We start from the raw sequence: 21,147 nt of genomic DNA on the forward strand, positions 1-21,147 counted from the left end.
GAGAGAGAGCGAGAGTAGTGGCCTCTGTGGATGACATAAGATGACAGCAAGCAAAATGCCTGTAAGATACTATGAAAATCATAAACATATCCTATCAAGTCACCAAAGATCAAAGAACAGGGTTTGTTTCCTTTCACATGAAAGGCAAGAGGGGCCCTTACATATATAGACATCTACCCAGTTGATAGTCATCCAGCTGTAAGTGGAGGCTAAAACAGATCAAGCAAGTAACGGAGTAAATAGTGAAATTGGTGAACTCTACACAAGAAATGAGAGCTGCTAGAGTCATATTTCCTAGAAGGTGCATGGTGGTAATGTTGTTTATTAGCAATAGTAATAACCATTAATAATGGCAGCATAACTGTCCTACACCTTTAAAAGGAAAAATGACCACAAAAAGATATGTGCAAATAGATTTTTCAGGTTTCCTTTCAGTACAATACAGTAGCAAGCACATGAAAACACATCACGAAATGTAGATGCAGTCCTTCATAATGCCTACCACATTCCTTGTGGGATTTCCTTTATTGGATTTCACAGGATGCAGACACTATAAATGGCCCCACATTACCTACACAAAAAAAACTAACGAGACTCCCTACTTAGTGATTATGGCTTGTACCAGTTTAGAGGACAGCAAATGAATGAAACTATTTCCTGGAAAAATGTTAACATACAAGGATATATTATTCAGATTATTGCCCCGAAATAGTTATATAATATTACTGAATTACATTGACTTGAATTGCCTGGCTCCTTTTGCTAATTTAAGTGACGCTGTATTTTACCTCTACACTAGCCCTACCATCCAGTATAAAAGAAAAAAGTCAGTGAGCAGACAGAAGTCAAAGATAAGCAGAACACAAAAATGGTCATGATTTGCTACTCAATGCATGCATATTTTGTTAAATAAAAAGCCTTTTAAAATATTTTTTATTTGTACCTTCTGAAGAAAAATGGTAATAAAAATGAAAAGCCAAGAGCAATTTTAACACTTCTCGGCATGTTTTTTTCTTTCAACCCCTAGTAAAGTTAGTCCAGAGAGACATAAATAAAGCCACAGGGGCACAGAGCTGGACTTCAGCCATTATCTGAGTCAGCTGTTCACCAGGTGACTGCACAGATAGAACCACAAGGCTCTGCTGGAATGTTTTCAAGCAAAAAGCTATGTTACAGAAAACACAAATCATCATAATCCTATTAAGTGAATAAGCTATGATCATCTCTTTTCTACTGCTATTTGTCCAGTAACAGCCCTACGTATCATTCCTATTTTAAGTGTCTAAGAAATATATAAATGGGTTAAAAAAATACCTGTATGATGTGGAAGAATGGCCTGCAATCTACGAATTGAGAGGCCTAGAGAAAATTTTCTCTTAATTTTCCTCCTAACCAGGCTCTAAAGAAATCTTGAGCCTCTTTACACTGTTGGTTAATCATGCTCAGACCATCTGAGCTGAGGAGGATCCATGTTTCACTGAGGAGGATTCATAGCCCTTCCTGCTCACATGAGGAAACCTAAAGGAAATTCACCTGTCCTTGCCCTGGAACTCACAGAAAACAACTCCCCCACCCCTCAACCACAAAAAAGTCCTACTCATGACAATTTTCTGTCAATCTAAAGACTACAAGTTTTCTTTAAACTGTCTGCAGCACAAATTTAAGTGAAACATTAACTTCGAGTCAACTGATTGCACTCCCAAGTCAAGCTTCATAACTCTGTGGAGCTCAGTTTCAGAGGCAGATGAAGAGGATGACTTCTCAGGTACTATGCAGTGAAATGAGTACGTGATTATGATAATATTAACATATTTCACTTTAAAATAAAAATTTGTGACAAAACATAATAGTGAAGTACGCAGATTTAAGTATATGGCTTGATGACTTTACCATATATATGTGTGTGTGTATAAACCTACTACCAATGATCTGATAAAAGAGAGTAAATGAAAGCAACTATGACCTCTGAACCATTTACTAACTGTATGACCTCGGACAAATTACTTAAACTCGTAGACCTTTCTTCACCTATAAAAATCAGATAACTACAGTTTGCCCCTTAAAACATTATTGTTAAGGATTAAGTAGAATAATCCATAAGAAGAACCTAGTACATTGCTCAATAAACTATTATAATTGCTATTATTATTATTATATAAGTGCCAAGAAATTTGATAGTATAAAAGTCAGTCATTATTTAAAGTTAAACCTCTCCAATGTGTTTGCACTAAATATTTCCTCATTCTATTGATTCTCCAGCCTGAGTGGGAGGAGACAATCCTATGAGCACATTGTAGAGCCCAGCAGGTAGGAGAGCAGCTTACCTTGTGGGCACAGGAACTTCAGTCAGGGCACCCAACATGACAGCCTGCTGTAGCCTAACAAAGGCAATGAAAGGAGTATCCAAAAAGTCAACCTCCCCAACAAGCACGTTGGAAGCTTCTGCATCACGTGGCAATTTTTTCATGAACTTATTCTTCAGCTGCATGAGAAGAACCAAGGAAACACAATTTAGTTCCAGAGAAGGGAACAAAAAGAGCCTTCCCATGTATCACTCACAGGAAATTCCTTTTTACAAATTTACATGCAACATGTTCTAGCTAGCCACTTTTATATTATGTTTAAACATTCTATTATAGTAAACATTTATCTGTACCTTGGATTCAAAAATATTGAGGGAATAATCACATGGTTTACATATAAAACAATGTATCATACAACTCCATTCATTTACATATTCATTCACTCAACGAAAACTTGCTGAAAATCTACTATAAGCCAGGCAATGCTATAAGCCTTAGGGAAACAGGGGTGGTTAGACTAATTACATGCCCTCCTAGACTCATATAACCACAGGGGAAAAATAAAATATAAAGTGCTGATAAATATTAAGAAAAAAAATAAAACAAGTAAAAAAGGTACTATTTTAGACAGAGTGATGGGGAAGGCCTCTGAAGAAATACATTTGACATTGGAGTAAAGATACAAGCTATGCAAAAATCATAGGAAAGAACATTCTAGGCCAAAAGAATGGGAAATGCAAAGACTTTGTGACAAGAAGCTGCTTGGCAGTTACAGGAAAAGTAAGAAGCCCAGTGTGATGGAAACTGAAAGAGCAAAGGAGAGAAAACAGCAGGCAAAGAAGTTGCATAGGTAAGGGGTGAACCCGACTGTAGGACCCAATAGGCCACAATAAGGAGCTTTGGAAGTTTTAGGCAGGAACTACCTACCAAAAGCCCAAGGAGAAAGACGGTGCAGGAAGACGTAAATTTGGGAGACATCACCATGTAAATAGTATTTGGTACCATAAGACAGGCTGGCACAATCCTGGGTGTGAGTGTAGACAGAGCAGAGAGGTGAGAGATAAGTCCTGGGTCACCCTAACTTTTATAGGAATAGGAGAAGATATAGGCAGAGAACACTGAAAAAGGAGAACAAAACCAGGACTTCAACAGGAGCCAGGTGAAGAAACAGCTCAATAAGGAGAGTGAATCAGTTAAATCACAGGCTGCTGAAGGTTCAGGTAAGATGGCAGCTAAGAATGGACCAATGAATTTGGCAAGATGGAGGTGCTGGAGAATTTTTTTTTTTTTTTTTTTTTTATTGAGACGAGTCTTGCTCTGTCTCCCAGGCTGGAGTGCAGTGGCGTAATGGCGCGATCTTGGCTCTCTGCAACCTCTGCTTCCTGGGTTCAAGTGATTCTTCTGCCTCAGCCTCCCGAGTAGCTGGGACTACAGGCACATGCCACCATGCCTGGCTAATTTTTTTGTATTTTTAGTAGAGACGGAGTTTCACCATATTGGCCAGAATGGTCTCGAACTCCTGACCTCGGGATCCACCCACCTCAGCCTCCCAAAGTGCTGGGATTACAGGCGTGAGCCACTGCGCCCGGCTGAGGATCTTGACAGGAGCAATTACAGTGGACACCAGAGAGTAAAGATAATTGTTTTGAGAAATGTTGCTACCAAGAAAAGCTGAGAAATGAGGAAGCTAGGGGAGGAGGGAATAAAATAGATTTCTTTCTTTCTTTCTTTTTTGAGATAGAACTATTATATTTACAAACAGAATGCATCTTGATACCAAATATTAAACAACTGGTTGAGAAGTGAAAAGATTTCATCAAATTTCTTATTTGGGATAATATAAATAGGTAAACACATATTAAGACTTGCCAACTTAAAGAAAATGTAGTTTAAAAAGTTGTAAGGCAAAATTTCAGTATATTAGAGAAATATCATTTTAATTCATGGGTTAAGCCTTTTTGTTTTTCATAGTCCTCACTTTTTAATTATAAAGGAGATGGTGATTGGGGAAAGAGGCAGCCATTAGATTTTGAATAAATGTTACTACAGTTCTAGTAGAGGATTTGAGATTATCTAAACATTACTAGTTATCAGTTGATTCCATTTATCCATGACTATCTTATCTTCAAAAAAGCAGGTAATTGAGGACTTCTAAGCTTTTATTTCTTTAATTTTAATGCATCATTTTCATGAAGAAGGAAAAATCATAAGACTTGGTTTTGTCACTGACTCAATGACATAGTTTGTCAAAGAGTTACAATATTCTTTTTAAAGCTCCATAGACTTCACCCTGACTTTCTCACAGGAACCTTGTAAAGTAGTTAGGACAAGTCTTATTATCATATCGTAATACTGACTTTTTAAAAGAAGCTCACATAGTCAAACTTCTTAAAGCCCAAGTGTGGAGTGGAGATTAGAACTCTCATTTCCTTCTCTTTGCATCTATCCTACTTAGTTTCAGCATGTTTGAGCACCATGACAAAAATAACTGCAAAGGTGCAGCGCTTCTCTAGGCAACAAAATACGGCACTTTGAAAGGCAAAGTTAAAATTACTTTTAGCCTTAATGATCACAGTCCATTTTTTCGAAACTGTCTTAATGGTGTAAAAAATACCACATATTTGTAAAACCAAAAACAACATATTAAGGGGCCAGGTCTCTGTGAGCCCTGCACGAGCTGGGAGTGGCCTTGCGCAGCGGCAGTAGCAGAGAGCGAGGGAGCCTTCAAACCTTCACGGTTTCTTCCGCACCTCAATATTTCTGCCGCTGCTTTCCTCCATCTGCCTCCTTGCATGAGCTACCGACCCGAGCTGGGCTGCAGGAGTCCTGCCCACCAGCGAGAGAATAGGTGCTGCAGGAGCTCATTTCCTTTGTCGGGAGCTGGCTCAGTGCCCACACAAGGCCACACATGCATCCCACTCGGGGGCGGCTGGGCCTTCACTCCCATTTCCAAGATGGTGACTGCCAAGCGTGAACTCGCTAAGAATTTCACTTTGGAGGGGGCCGCTCATCCCAGTAAGATCTCCATTATAGGAACTAGATCAGTTGGCATGGCCTGTGCTCTCAGCCTCTTATTAAAAGGTTTGGGTGATAAACTTGCCTTTGTGGATGCTGGCGAAGGCAAATTGAAGGGTGAGACAATGGATCTTCAACATGGCAGCCCTTTCATAAAAATGCCAAACATTGTTTCCAGCAAAGATTACTGTGTCACTGCAAAGTCCAACGTAGTCATTATTACAGCAGGTGTACCAGCAAAAGGAGAAACACGCCTTGATATAGTTCAATGAAATGTGACCATTTTTAAATTACTTATTTCCAGTATTACCCAATACAGTCGCCACCATAAACTGATAGTAGTTTCGAATTTAGTGGATATTGTAACTTATGTATCCTGGAAATTGAGTGCATTTCCCCAAAACCGTGTTATTGGAAGTGGCTGTAATCTGGACACTCCCCATTTCCGTTTCTTCATTGGGCAAAGGCTTGATATCCACTCTGAAAGCTGTCATAGGTGGATTCTTGGAGAGCATGGAGACCCAAGTGTTCCTGTGTGGAGTGGAGTCAGTATTGCTGGCCTCCCTCTGAAGGATCTGAATTCAGATACAGGAACTGATAAAGATCCTGAACAATGGGGGAAAGTCCACAAAGAAGTGATTACCTGTGGCCATGAGATAGTTAAAACGAAAGGTGTACTAATTGGGCCACTGGCCTATCTGTAGCTGATTTAACAGAAAGTATTTTGAAGAATCTTTTTTTTTTAATAGAAAACAACAACGAACATTTTTTAATAGGCAAACTCATTTCCCATTGAGATGTCTTTCACTGCAATGGGAAAGAGCAACCACACATAGCCTGGGTTTTAATGACATGACATTGTCAATGGGAAGTTACAAGGAAAAAAAAAGGTGCATTTGATTTATTAGTGAATTCTGGAAGAATTATAGATAACTTGTCAGAATTTATTTCAAATGAATATTTGTTGAGAATTAATTATCTCTAAGTCATTGAGCAATGAAATGAATCTAGAAGTCCATCAGAGGAATTATCTTTGCATCTCCTAAGTAGTAGCCAGCACTGACTTTGGTCTCTGTTTCATACTGGTCAATAATTCACATTGCATGAGCTGATTAATCTAGTCGATGGTTTTCTATTAGGTTAGGGCAAAATTTTTTTTATACTTTAATTTCTGGGGTACATGTGTAGAACGTGTAGGTTTGTTACATAGGTATACACCTGCTATGGTGGTTTGCTGCACCCATTAACCCGTCATCTACGTGAGGTATTTCTTCTCCTAATATTATCCCTCCCATAACCCCCGGTTATCCCTCACAGGCCCCGGTGTGTGATGTTCCCCTCCCTGTGTCCATGTGTTCTCATTGTTCAACTCCTACTTATGAGTGAGAACATGCAGTGCTTGGTTTTCTGTTCTTCTACTTTGCTGAGAATGATGATTTCCAGCTTCATCCATGTCCCTGCAAAAGACATGAACTCATCCTTTTTTTAATGGCTGCATAGTATTCCGTGGTGTATATGTGCCACATTTTCTTTATCCAGTCTATCATTTATGGGCATTTGGATTGGTTCCCAGTTCTTGCTATTGTGAACAGTGCCGCAATAAACATACATGTGCGTGTGTCTTTATAGGAGATTGATTTATAATCTTTGGGTACATACCCAATAATGGGATTGCTGGGTCAAATGGTATTTCTAGTTCAAGATCCTTGAGGGATCACCACACTGTCTTCCACAATGGTTGAACTAATTTACACTCCCACCAACAGTGTAAAAGCATTCCTATTTCTCCATATCCTCTCCAGCACCTGTTGTTTCTTGACTTTTTAAAGATTGCCATTCTAACTGGTGTGAGATGGTATCTTATTGTGGTTTTGATTTGCATTTCTCTAATGAACAGTGATGATTAGCTTTTTTTCATGTTTGTTGGCTGCATAGATGTCTTCTTTTGAGAAGTATCTGTTCATATCCTTTGCCCACTTTTTGATGGGGTAGTTTGTTCTTTTCTTGTAAATTTAAGTTCTTTGTAGATTCTGGATATTAGCCCTTTGTCAGATAGATTGCAAAAATTTTCTCCCATTCTGTTGGTTGCCTGTTCACTCTGATGATAGTTTCTTTTGCTGTGCAGAAGTTCTTTAGTTTAATTAGATCCCATTTGTCAATTCTGGCTTTTGTTGCCATTGCTTTTGGTGTTTTAGGCATGAAGTCTTTGCCTATGCCTGTGTACTGACTAGTATTGCCTAGATTTCCTTCTAGGGTTTTTATGGTTTTAGGTCTTATGTTTAAGTCTTTAATCCATCTTGAGTTAATTTTTGTATAAGGTATAAGGAAGGGATCTAGTTCCAGTTTTCTGCATATGGCTACCCGGTTTTCCCAGCACCATTTATTAAATAGGGAATCCTTTCCCCATTGCTTGTTTTTGTCAGGTTTGTCAAAGATCAGATGGTTGTAGATGTGTGGTGTTATTTCTGAGGCCTCTGTTCTGTTTCATTGGTCTATGTATCTGTTTTGGTACCAGTACCATGCTGTTTTGGTTACTGTAGCCTTGTAGTATAGTTTGAAGTCAGGTAGCATGATGTCTCCAGCTTTGTTCTTTTTGCTTAGGATTGTCTTGACTATGTGGTTCCATATGAAATTTAAAGTAGTTTTTTCCAATTCTGTGAAGAAATTCAATGGTGATTTGATGGTAACAGCATTGAATCTATAAATTACTTTGGGCAGTATGGCCAAATGTTCACAATATTGATTATTCCTATCCATGAGCATGGAATATTTTTCCATTTGCTTATGTCCTCTCTTATTTTGTTGAGCAGTGGTTTGTAGTTCTCCTTGAAGAGGTCCTTTAAATTTCTTGTCAGTTGTATTCCTGGGTATTTTGCTCTCTTTGTAGCAATTGTGAATAAAAGTTCACTCATGATTTGGCTCTCCATTTGTCTATTATTGTTGTATAGGAATGCTTGTGATTTTTGCACATTGATTTTGTCTCCTGAGACTTTGCTCAAGTTGCTTATCAGCCTAAGGAGATTTGGGGCTGAGACGATGGGGTTTTCTAAGTATACAATCGTGTCATCTGCAAACAGAGACAATTTGACTTCGTCTTTGAATAATCTTAGGAGGGTGCATCCAGTTTCCACCATAATTAAGGGCCTTTATGGGATAAATGAAGTAATATTCCTTAGCATTCCTTGTACCCTGGGACAGAATAGTATTACAGATCTTAAAAAGATCAAGCTGACCCCTGAAGAGGAGGCCCAGTTGAAAAAGAGTGCAGATAGACTTTGGGAATTTAGAAGGAGCTCAAGCTTTAAAATTGTTTAAAGCTACCAGTCTGAAGGGTTTTTTTTTTTGTTGTTTTTTGGTAGCAATCATTTTATTTTTAAAATTGTTGTATTAGTTTTATACTTTTTACCTGAAAAAAATTTCAAAAGTACCTGCAAAATAGAGTATGTAATAACAAATTCCTGTGTATCAATCACTCAACTTTATCAGATCTTACCCTTATGTCATGTTTGTTTCAATCTTCATTTTTAAAGAAAAAACATCCCACAACTACAATGGAGTACATCCCAACTCCATTTCCTTCACTTTTTCCCTAGGGTTCTAAAACCAGTGTTTATAATTCTTATGTAAAATGTATTATACATGTGTATGGGCATACACATGATATAGTATTGTTTCTCAGGCATTTAAGCTCTTTATAAATAGTATTATACTCAATGCATCATTCTTTACCTTGCTTTTTGAATTCAACATTATGCTTTTGAGAGAAATCCACACTGATGAAAGTAGCTCTACTATATTCATTTTAAGGGCTGCATACTACTTCACTGTAACAATATATCACGACTTATACATCCTACTATTTGGCAGTTATAAATATTTCTGCAGTGTTGCAATGAACACCTTATAATATTTTCCTTATGACCTCAATAGTTGAGTTTGTTTAATATGTATAACTAAAAGTAGAATTCCTGAGTCTTAGAGAAGTTCCTCCTGGTTCCCAGCTAAAGACTTCATGACTAAAAACACCAAAAGCAATGGCAACAAAAGCCAAAATTGACAAGTGGGATCTAATTAAACTAAAGAGAGCTTCTGCACAGCAAAAGAAACTATCATCAGAGTGCACAGACAGCCTACAAAATGGGAGAAATTTTTTGCAATCGATCCATCTGACAAGGGGCTAATATCCAGAATCCACAAGAAATTTAAACAAGTTTACAGATTTCTTTTTTAAATGGGAGATATTTCAGCACTTTTGGGATGTAAGTGAGAATGATCTAGTAGAGACAGATTAATGCTGCAGGAGAGATAGGGGATAAATGCAGAAGCAGTTTAAGCATCTTTAAACTATTGAAAAGAGACAATATCCACATCACAGGTAGAAAAGTTAGCTGCAGATGGGAACACACAGAGTTTATCAATCCTAACCAGGGAAGGCAGACTAGATGGGACTAATGGGGGAGATTGGGAGATTTGGTGGGACGACGATGCAGATTTCTGAGGACTTATTTTTGCAGTTAAATACTAGTGAGCTAATGGTGAGGAGGAGGAAGTTGTGTGGGGTTTTGAGAAAAGAAGGCACAAAGTGGTTTTCTTGGAGAATGAAGGCTGCTTAACACAGTCACTTTGAAAGCTTATCTTATAGGTGTTACTTTGCAGTACAGCTTAATGAAAATATTTCAACAATTATGGAAGAATGGAGATAAGAATTTTGGAAGACCATTCAAAAGACACAGACCTCTGATATATACTTATCCAATATAAATATCCCTCCCCTCAAATCAAAAGTGCCAGTGAACTTAACATTTTATATAATGGATTGTTGTGGAGATGGAAGTGGCAGGCATGACCCCATTTCCCCATTAATAAAAAGGTTATACCAACATTTTCAACTTCCATTTCAGAGTTCTTAATTAGGGAAAATAAGTGGCATGAGAACTAATCCCTAAGCTCTATAACCCTCTGTAGGTTTTTTAAAGATTTTTTTTTAATTTGACACTTCATATAAGAAGAAAGCTGTGAGGCAAAAAAGCAAGGAACTTAGGGCTAAGAATTTAGTGGAAACCAAGAAAAGAAAAAGAAAAAAAAAGCAAAGAGAAGGTATATATATCTTACATGCTACAAACAAAATCACTTCCAAGCAGTAGGAAATTTTCCAAAGTTTCTCCCATTAATCCTTCAAGAAATACTAATATTTAAAAAAATTTTTGTTACGTCTTACAGATAGGAAAAGCATAGCCATGGGAAGGGTCTAAAAAAAACATCAAGTTGCCAAGACTGTTATTATTACCTAAGGAAGTTGCAATTATAAATTGTCCCCTATAACACAGAGCAGAATGTGGAATATGGCCAAGTGGCCCAAACTCACACGACATAACATTTCTAGAATAATTTTCCTCACTCTCTCCAGAGAGAGTTCCCATTATGAACACAGAACACAAAAGTCTCTAATAATCTCATTTCACTTCCCATTTTCTCCAGCAGACTCCTTGCTCGAGTTAGGCAGCTGACCTGATCATAATCCTCTTCTGTTTTATATACTTACACTCCTACACTTCTTATCAAAAATTGCCTTTTCCTCACGCCTGTCTTTTATAAACAGCCTTTAGAGCTCAGCACAGGACTTTCTACTATCTCAGCCCAATTCCTTGGGAACTTCATAAGTGCTCATTTCTGAATCAATTTTTGCCAAAGTGTCTTTTCCCAAGTTTCACAAGGGTAACAGCAGTTTATTCTCCACGGTACCAAACAGTTGCTTTGCATATCATTCAGCTGTAATAAATATTATGAAGGAATGGACTCTGTAGCACTAAAATCAGGCCAAAAGACCATAAAATGCTCAAAGAAATAAGGATTTTAGGGTTCAATCTGGAACCTACTGACCGGATTTATCACAGCAACTACGTTGTTCACCACACATGCAGATTATCTCACAGTTGACTATATTCTTCCATAAATCATTTTACCAGTACTGCAATCACTATACCCATACTCAAAAATTAGGAGTATATATTTTAAGGCAATAGCTAAGAGAAACCAATAGCTATTCTAAAATAAAAATGTGTGGTGCCTGAACAGCTGCTCTCACATAATTCAGCTGTAATAAATATTATGAAGGAATGGACTCTGTAGCACTAGAAATCAGACCAGAAGACCATAAAATGCCCCCAAAAGTTAGGATTTTAAAGGTTAAATCTGGAACCTACTGCCCACACTCTACCCTCCATGTCCTCCATGGTCTTCTCCATGCCAACACTCTACTCACTATGTCCTCTTTCAGACACACCAGGCACACTTGCCCCAGGTCCTTCATATCTGCTGTGTCCTCTGAATGGGATGTATGCAGGGCTCCCTCCTTCACTTCCTTCTGACATTTAATTGTTACATTCTCATCAGAGAGGCTTTCCCTGGACACACTAAAATTTCAACTCCCTTCTCCCCACAGATACTTCTACTCTTCTGCTTTATTTTATCTGCCTTGTACTTATTGTAGTCAAACATACTGTTTTCCTTATCATTTTTATTCATTTTATTTGCATGTTGCCTTTTTATTGCACTGCAATGTAACCTCCCTGAAGGTAGGAATATTCATTTATTTTGTTCAGTGTTATGTCCCTAGTGCCTAGAAAACTGCCTGAGGAGCCGAGGAAACAGGTTCAATAAATATTTGTTGAATGATGAGTGATGGCTATTATTTCTGCTCTTCCCAGCAAGCCTTCCTAACTCTCTTCTTAAAGAAGTGGCTTCTACACATCCCACCCAGGCCACATATGTGGACAAAAGACCTAGATATAGCCAATCTTAGTAAACTCCTCCCCTGACGAGAGTGATTGTTCTACAGGATGGAGGCCAATCACAGGGACCAAATCTTTTGGAAAAATCAATATCTAGAAGTGTAGAAATCAACATGTTCCCTTTCAGCTGAGGTTGTTCCCTATCATGTTCAAAGAGCACAAGACCATCCACACCAGGAAAGAGTGGGGTCAGCACCCAAAATGTAACCAGCAGAGTCAAAAGAGGAAAATGGATGAAGAGAAAGAATGTTGAGTCTCCAGTCTCAGTCAGTGACATCCTGCAGCTTGTCTGTTCTGTGAACTCACCAAGAATTCTTCCCAGTTACATAAGCCACTAAATCTCCTTTTGGGCTTCAATTAACTTGAGGTGCATTTCTGTCTACTGCAGAGCCCAGATACAAAATATATTTGTCAGATAAATGTGAGGAACAGCAGGTTAAATGAAATTAAACAACTGTCTATACTACAGATTTTTTTTTTTTTTTTGGAAACTTTAGTATACCTAGGAATGCTTTATCTCCCATGGGGAAATAAATAAAGCACATTATAATACAGAATCAGAATAGAAAATTCTGCTTTGGACAGAAATTTTCTCATCTTCCATCTAATCCCACTCTCAAGTGTACTTAATGGTCCTCAGACTTTATGGGTGCTTACAATGTTCAAAGCCTGGTAACAGGAAGGCACTGTAGAAAACAGACACCCTGTGATGCTGCAATGAAAAAGGAAACATAAATGCCATATGAAAAGTACACTGTGCAATGGGAGGTCACAAGACACACCAATCACACCTAGTAACAGAGTTCAAAAAAGTCAAAGAGTTCTCTAAGTCAAAGTTTAAAAATCTCTCCCATAATTTTGGTTTATCAAACACTGATTCACACATTATCTTTTCCAAGTACAATAATATCTGATAAAGGAAAAGTAATGGCTAAAGTATGAAAACCAATTCTAGGCTTATACAATAAACTGTGAACAATAATAAAGTACTAGAAAAAAATGTAAAGATTAAACAAAAAGGTAAATAGGACCAGGAAATATAAAGAACAATAAAAGAGAAAACAAGAATAGAATATATGGCTTTCATATCAGGTTGAAATCACAATAAATGCATCTGGACTGAATTCCTAAGGTAAAATTGAACATTCCTTTCTTATAGATTGTAACTTGTTTCTTCAAAAAATAACCAGCCTGGACTTTATGCACGGTCAACTACAAGAACACACAGAGTGAAAAAAAAAATTCCTTTAGCCAACGTAGGCTTCAGAGGAGTGAATTTTAAATGGCTACCTTGTGGTACTACAATTATTCAAAAATACTTTGACTAGTTCACTGATTTTGTGACCTTTTTGTCTTCACCAGGCTATTAACACCGGCTCTGTGAATCCAGATGTTACATTCCAGGTTCCTTTCACACTAGCCTGTATTCTTTCTTCCAGAGTATAGTCATGCTATGGTTACTCAGAAGTATATATTTTGCCTTCTGCTATAAATGTTTTATCTTACAATTTTTTTAACCTTTCTTATTTTCTGAGTGGTTTTCTAACAACAACCCAGCTACCACAGTATTAGCATAAGAGGTCACTTAACTTGAGATGACAGTTCTGTGTGATGATGGAAAAGTTATTCATACACAAGTAATATGCATGACACACAGCTATTTTTAAAGTTCAATCTTTCACACTCCACTCAGGTCTTGGATTCTTCTGCCTTCTATGAAAGCAGTTTACATATTTTAGGTTTTCTATATGGGTGAGATAATCATATGATTAATATTATGTTCTCCTAGCTTCCTTAGCATTGCTCTCAGACCTGTAGCATCACCTGTAGGTCCAGGATATTATAGTATTCCTCAGTCAGTGGGCAGATATTTAAGCTCTACCTCCTTTTCTCTGCCATTTTTCTGCATGTGTTAAAATAACTGCATCAATAATAAAGTGTTATTTATAATCAGGAATACTCACGATTTGTCCTTTAAATCTGATTTACTAGAATGTTATCCTGTAGGCTCTTCAATGTCCTTGCTATAAATGATATTATAACATCATCTAAACTTGAGTATATTTTCTCATTCTTTTTACAAAGCTTACACCCATTGCTGTCTTATTCTATACATTATCTTTTCCCCTGTATGAGAATGATTTTAATCTTCAAATCTGTACCTGTTTTCTATTTACCCTGCCTCATGTCCACATGCTAACATTCACCTGTTTTCCTGGGCAAAGATCTGATTTCTGGCATTCTTATTGTTCTTTCCTCTCTTCATTTCTTCTTAGCTTATTTTCTCTTCTTCCTGCTAATTTTCTCCTGTCCCCCACCCTTCCATTGTTTTTTGGTATTTTCAGCTCTTATTTTTCAAACAAACTCATGTGGTAAGCTCAAAATCATTCAATGTCACCCAATTCCACGACCTTCCATTGCAGAAGGTATCTGTATCAGTAGTAAAGTAAGATCACCATACCTACCAGTTGGCCCATAACAGTCCCAGTTTACACTATTGTCCTGGTGTAATGACTAATAGTACCTCTTTTCATTCTCAAAAATGTCTTGGTCTAAAAGAAAAACTTTTATGGCCACCTTACAGTTTAATCTCACTGAGACTGGCTTTTAGGTAGTGCTGAAAATAATAGTATTAGAAAATAATTACATACTGTAGAACCTTAAGATTCAAGAAACTCAGAAGTGTAAGGGAGAGCCCAGGTCTAACAACATCTTAGTAGGTATTTATGCTCTCTGAGTATGAATTTATTCATTTACCATATGCAAACAACAATATTAACTCTTAAGGTAGAAAAAAGTGTTCTCTCACCTTACCAGGTTTCTGCCTCTGCCTATTTATTCCTCTTCTCTGTACCTCAGGGAATGTGCCCAATTTGATGAATTCGAGTTTGATAAATTCAATGGGACTTTCTTTCTAATGGGATGATTAAAGTGCCATGAAGACAGGAAGCAAGTTGACTTCTTTCTCTTACAGTAAGACAATTAAATAGAAAAAAAAACAGACTCGACATTTTCATCTATGTGGCTGGTTAGATAAGTTTACTCAGAGTCTGTTTCATAGGCCCAACTATATTTCTCTATCATGGCGGGTATCTCTGAGACTGTGAATCCCAAGATTTAGATTCTGTGCAGATGGTTGTAAGCCTATGTACTTCGTGAACTATATTCAGCTTCCAATCAGCTTAATTCCAGGCTGAATATTAAGGTGACCTGCCCCTAACCCAAATGCCAGCCAAAAGCAAAAGATGTAATCTCCGAAGGAAGATAATATCATCTAGAGTATAAAAATTATCTCTACTATGGATATTTTATATCTGACATTTAATCAGAAGTTGTTAGACATAATAGAAGACAAGATCAAATGACTGGAATCCCAAGAGAGGGGAAAAACACAAATTAGAAATAACCTTAAAGGAGAATTATATACTGTGGTTATCAGACACAGACCTTGAAATAACTTCATATTTTTAAAATATTTATTTCAAAATGGGAATTTAAATGGAATCTATTTTAAAAACAATATACTTGTCCTAGAGATAATATGTATCATTGGCTTGTTAAAGTCAGTATTACTCATAATATGAACACATGACATATCAAAACTTGTGGAATGAAGCTGCAAACATGCATTCAGTAACATTCATGCCCTTAACTGTCAATGTTAAAAAAAAGAAAAGCTAAAGTCTAATGATCTAAATATATTATCTCAAAAAATAAGAAAACGGAACATTAAATTCAAAGAAAGCAGAAGGAAGAAAATAAAAACTAGAGAAGAAATTAATGAATTTAAAAACAAATATATAACACTGCTCAGGTTCTGTTTCATAATTTGAGTGACAATTATATAGGTGTGTTCACATTGTGAAAAATCATCAAGTAAACATGATTTGTGCATCCAATGTGTGTTTTACTTTAATAAAACCTACTATAATGAATTTCTCAATAAATTGCTATTTCGCTGCAAATATGGCATATATGTAGCACTCCCTTGGCAGGGAATCCTTAAGGGAAATAAAGGACAGTGAAAAACTAAAAATATATTTTACAGCCGTAACTCATACATTAAAGATTTTTTTTTTCTTTTTCTTTTTTTTTTTTTTTTTTTAATTTTTTTAATTTTTTTTTCTTTTTCTTTTTTTTTTTTTTTATTATACTTTAAGTTCTAGGGTACATGTGCATAACGTGCAGGTTTGTTACATATGTATACTTGTGCCATGTTGGTGTGCTGCACCCATCAACTCGTCAGCACCCATCAATTCATCATTTATATCATGTATACACCATGGAATACTATGCAGCCATAAAAAAGGATGAGTTTGCGTCCTTTGTAGGGACATGGATGCAGCTGGAAACCATCATTCTTAGCAAACTATCACAAGAACAGAGAGCCAAACACCGCATGTTCTCACACATTAAAGATTTTTATAAAGATTAGAAGTTATAGAAATGTACACACCACACCCAAGCTATGTCTGAGTTGGTATCTTCCTACCTTTAACATCCAATGGTAACCAAACCCTAATATTCCATTACTTTAGATAAATATAATATAACCTTAGCAATTATATTTTTCTTAGGTTAAAATTAGCCTCCAACAAGGGCTGGGATGTAGAAGGAAGCCGTCAACAACAGCCTTGTGAAAATTTATCCCTGGGAGAGTTTTGAAATAGGTTTCACCTACCAAGAACTATATGTATCTATGGGAGCACACAGTCTCAAACTCTGGAAATCTCAGAGCATGATGGCTAGAGACTAGTACATTGCCTACAATTGGCTTCTTTGGTTAATAGAAGGCTGTTCCTATCTCCACCCTCCCCATACCTTTGAGCAGCCCCCTTATTCCATACATGGGGAAGTAGGGGGCTTATCTGAACTTTTTGAATTCTAAAGACAATTATCCTACACCAGCTCTGTTTTGACTATCAAGTGTAAACTAAAAATTCTAAGCCCCACAACCATCTAAATGGACCCCTCCTCTCAGCCAAGGGCATTCCAAAGTTAACCTGAAAAACTAGTTCAGGCCACGATGGGAAGGGTGGGGTAAGACACGCCTCATTATACCCTCCTCCCCATGGAATTCATACACAAGTGACCAGCATTAACATTGAAACAGAGATCTTAAGACTTTTTGTAGCAATAAAAGAGTTTTATTGTAGGAATAAAAAAATTCCAGCCTTACTCTAGTATAGCATCATATGGCACATAGAAGGCCCTGAAAGAAACTGAAGTATTTTACCCTAAAATATATTCCTTTGACATATTTTGAAATGGCCCTACAAAGCTATCTCTTGTGAGGATAATTGGCATTCTACAGAGAATCCCTTTCCCTTTCCAGGTCTTTTCCTTGATCTTCTGGCACCTTTTTAAGTCTGCTAAGAAACATTTATAATCTATTCTCTCTGAAGCCTGCTACCTGGAGGTTTTATCTGCATAAGAAGAAACTTGGTCTCCACAACTCTTTATCTCAACCCAGACACTCTCTTCTCTGGATTCTAGGTCTTTAGATAAACTCTTTCAACCAATTGCCAATCTGAAAATCTTGGAATCCATCTATGACCTGGATGCCCATCTCCCCGCCCCAACCTCCACCCCTGCTTTGAGTTGTCCTGGCTTTCTGGACTGAACCAATGCACATCTTACATATATTGACTGATGTCTTATGTCTCTCTAAAATGTATAAAACCAAGCTGTAGCCGACCACTTTGGACACATGTCAGGACCTCCTCACACTGTCACAGGCATGTCCTCAATCTAGGCAAAATAAACTTCTAAATTGATTGAGACTTGTCTCAGATACTTTTTGGTTTATACAAGACAGGAGTTTTTCCCACTGAAAGCTATATCCTGGCCTTTCATTGTAGAAGAGAAGGAAGACCCATGATTCAATTTTGGTTCCAAGTACAAAGAGCAGGCCTAGTACAACCAGCTTGCTTTGCTGCAAGGCTATTCACAGCTAGAAGACAAAGCAGAAGGCTCTGCATAGTTCACCAGTGTTCTGCTTCTGGGTTTGAAGACAAAGCCTCAGTCAACAATAAAGGGTACCTTGGTCTTTGTTTCTCTGTGTACACATTTCTCCGATGATCTTCTGGAGAGAGTGTTGAGCTGAGGACAGGGTTTGGGTGTTCCTGAATAGCCTGGACAAATACCATCTTAAACACATCTCAACATTCCATTTCTAAATCTCGCTTCTTTGTATGGTTGCCCAACTAGGAAATGGTAGAAGAAGAAAAGGGATAAGACTCAGTGTTCTCTAAACTTAAATCAGCTATTGCCTTTTATTCTTAGACTACACAGGAAAAAATACCTTTAAATTTTTATATTAAATAAGGATATTATTTAAGTGTTTGTTAGGCTAATTGACGGGATAGGACTCTTTTGGTGTGATAAAAGAAAACCACTGGAAAAATTACTAGAAACATATTTTTGTTTTGTTGTTAATGGAAATGCTGATTGCCCTTCAGGCTATCTTAAAGGTGTGATTTAGAAGAATATTTCCAGTGACTAAATTTACATACCATTGGCCTAATATCTAAGAGGCCTAAAAAGAGCTATTGCTTGATCAAAGCCCACAGAATCCAAAATTTAGACAATCATTTTTAATGTTTTTGGAACTTAATAGTTAGGATGCAGAGATTTCCAGTGTGTATGAAATATGAAAGAGTACAGACAAAATCATCAAATAAGACAAGATGCCAAAAGGCTCTGGTGACATGTTTTCACTTTTTGAATACTCTTCTACTTTTGTTTATTCTATTTCTTAAAAAAACACTACTTCAAAACGAAAACAATCCCAAGGGTAAAAATTTGATTTTCCAATTTTTCCTTCCAAATATAGACATCTCACCACCATTAATGCAAATGATTCTGCAAAGCAGCACATTTACAAATGGCTATTAAACTAAATATAACATTAAGTACAATCCATTCGTTCTGATTTCCTAAACAGGATGAAATTTCAAGTACCGCCCTAGTTTAAAAATCAACTTGTTGGCCGGGCGCAGTGGCTCAAGCCTGTAATCCCAGCACTTTGGGAGGCCGAGACGGGTGGATCACGAGGTCAGGAGATCGAGACCATCCTGGCTAATACGGTGAAACCCTGTCTCTACTTAAAAATACAAAAAACTAGCCGGGCGACGAGGCGGGCGCCTGTAGTCCCAGCTACTCGGGAGGCTGAGGCAGGAGAATGGCGTAAACCCGGGAGGCGGAGCTTGCAGTGAGCTGAGATCCGGCCACTGCACTCCAGCCTGGGTGGCAGAGCAAGACTCCGTCTCAAAAAAAAAAAAAATCTACTTGTTAATATCTCCAAGTCACATTTTCTTAATGTCTCACATTATTTTTTTTTAAAAATTGTCAGTATGCATATAGCTACTTAAAGTTTTTAAAACACTTTCATATGTACTATGCTACTGGAATTCTTACAACAAGCTTGTAAGAAATGTATTATTACACCATTTTACAGATGAGGGAAATTAAGTCTCAAAAGTGTAAGGGTCTTCACCAAACTCATATGGCTAAGGCCAGGCCATGACTTGAATATTCACTTCACTATATGGTGAAACCTTTACATGTCTGAGGAACTGATTTTACTACCCAAAGTTTAGAAGCTATTTTCCTGAAATATCAGAGTCTTTTATACAGCAAAGCAGTGTTAATTAAGTATCTATGATGGGTTTGGCTCTGTAAGGATAACCTTTAAAATGTTTAATGAGCATGTTTTAAAGTATTTAATAGTATTTAACTGCATAAAATAAAGTGGGACAGAGACAAGGAAAGGAGAAGACCAAATAAAGACAACAGCACTTTAAAAAAGATTTTAAAAAAAACAAGAACTGCGGGTTCTAGGTGCTAGCTAAGTTAGGTATTTTTTTGCTTTCGTAAGAAGTTATTTTCCTCTTTCATTGTTGTGTCATGAACTCCACTGTACATAAATACAGGTCACTTGCTCCATGCCTGAAGGAAGTAGACTTGAAATATTCATTCATCTATCTAAGATGGAAAGTCCCAAAATTCCACTTATGCCTCTGAACTCTAGCTAGGCCTTTGGAAAAGACTAACTTCCCTGACTACCCCCACCTTCCCTGACTACCCCCACCTTCCGGGACTTTCCCTAGCCTTACCTCTGAAATTGTGCTTATCACTAGGCATTCACTGACTGACTTGGCTGTGACTTTTATTAGACTACAAATACTCTATAGACAGGTCTAAAGTACCCTATGAAAAGAAATCATGTATTATTCAACTTTGTTTCCTCAGTACCTTACAAAGCCAAGGCCTTGAAATAAGCATTCCGTAAATGTTTGTTAAACACATGAAATCCATGTGTTCATACCTGTGTTGTGGCATCTTTATACCATGCATAGAAACAAGCAGGGACACTGAGAGCTCCACTAAAGGTGCTCCATCTGGTGGTAGTCAACTTCAGAAAGGTTTCTGGTAAGAAGCAAAGGGCCTTTACGAATTCCAAAACTTATGACCAGGGGTCCCTACCATTCATTGTTTAAAAAAATTCCCTGCTGAAGTGGCTAAAAGTCCTACCCTTGTCTGGGATTTCTCAGTGAGATTTTAAAAAAGAGTCTTTCTTTGGGAGAACAGCTGTACACTGAATTCCTTCCAAATTTAAGATTTTGAATCTCATATTGGTAAGACTGAATTCTAAAGACACCATTGTTACCAACAGGCACAAAGAGCTTCAATAATAATTCTAAAATTACTAGTAGTAACAATAATAATAATAACTTAAAATGCTTTAAATCAATCCAGGGACTGGACCAAAAACTTTGTATGCATCATCTTATTAAACTCCCACCACATTTCTATAAGTAAGTTATTATTGTGGTCTCCATTTGTCCAATAAGAAATTGAGATGTAGAAATTCCCCCTTATCTAAGGTTTCGCTTCTGCAGTTTCAGTTACTTATGGTCAACCAGGGCCTGAAAATAGGTGAATACAGTACAATAAGATGTTTTGTGAGACAGCAAGAGTGAGCGTACATTCACATAACTTTTATTATAGAATACTGTCATAATTATTTTATTAGT

At 37.2% G+C, this 21,147-nt stretch overlaps 1 protein-coding gene and 1 pseudogene across 4 annotated transcripts in view; one reads left to right on the plus strand and one right to left on the minus strand.

The window, feature by feature from the left end:
• SLC4A4 (solute carrier family 4 member 4) overlaps positions 1 to 21,147 on the minus strand; it is a 397,907-nt gene that overhangs the window by 138,452 nt on the left and 238,308 nt on the right. For all 4 annotated transcript variants that reach the window (XM_033214484.1, XM_033214486.1, XM_033214483.1 and 1 more), the window contains exon 8: positions 2,325 to 2,482. In XM_033214484.1, the coding sequence (XP_033070375.1) occupies positions 2,325 to 2,482 (158 nt within the window). The remainder of the gene's footprint in view (positions 1 to 2,324; positions 2,483 to 21,147) is intronic.
• On the plus strand, positions 5,145 to 8,633 carry LOC117086246 (annotated as a pseudogene).

The sequence above is a fragment of the Trachypithecus francoisi genome, unplaced genomic scaffold (genome assembly GCF_009764315.1).
Source record: "Trachypithecus francoisi isolate TF-2019V2 unplaced genomic scaffold, Tfra_2.0 Lachesis_group1, whole genome shotgun sequence".
NCBI lineage: Eukaryota > Metazoa > Chordata > Mammalia > Primates > Cercopithecidae > Trachypithecus > Trachypithecus francoisi.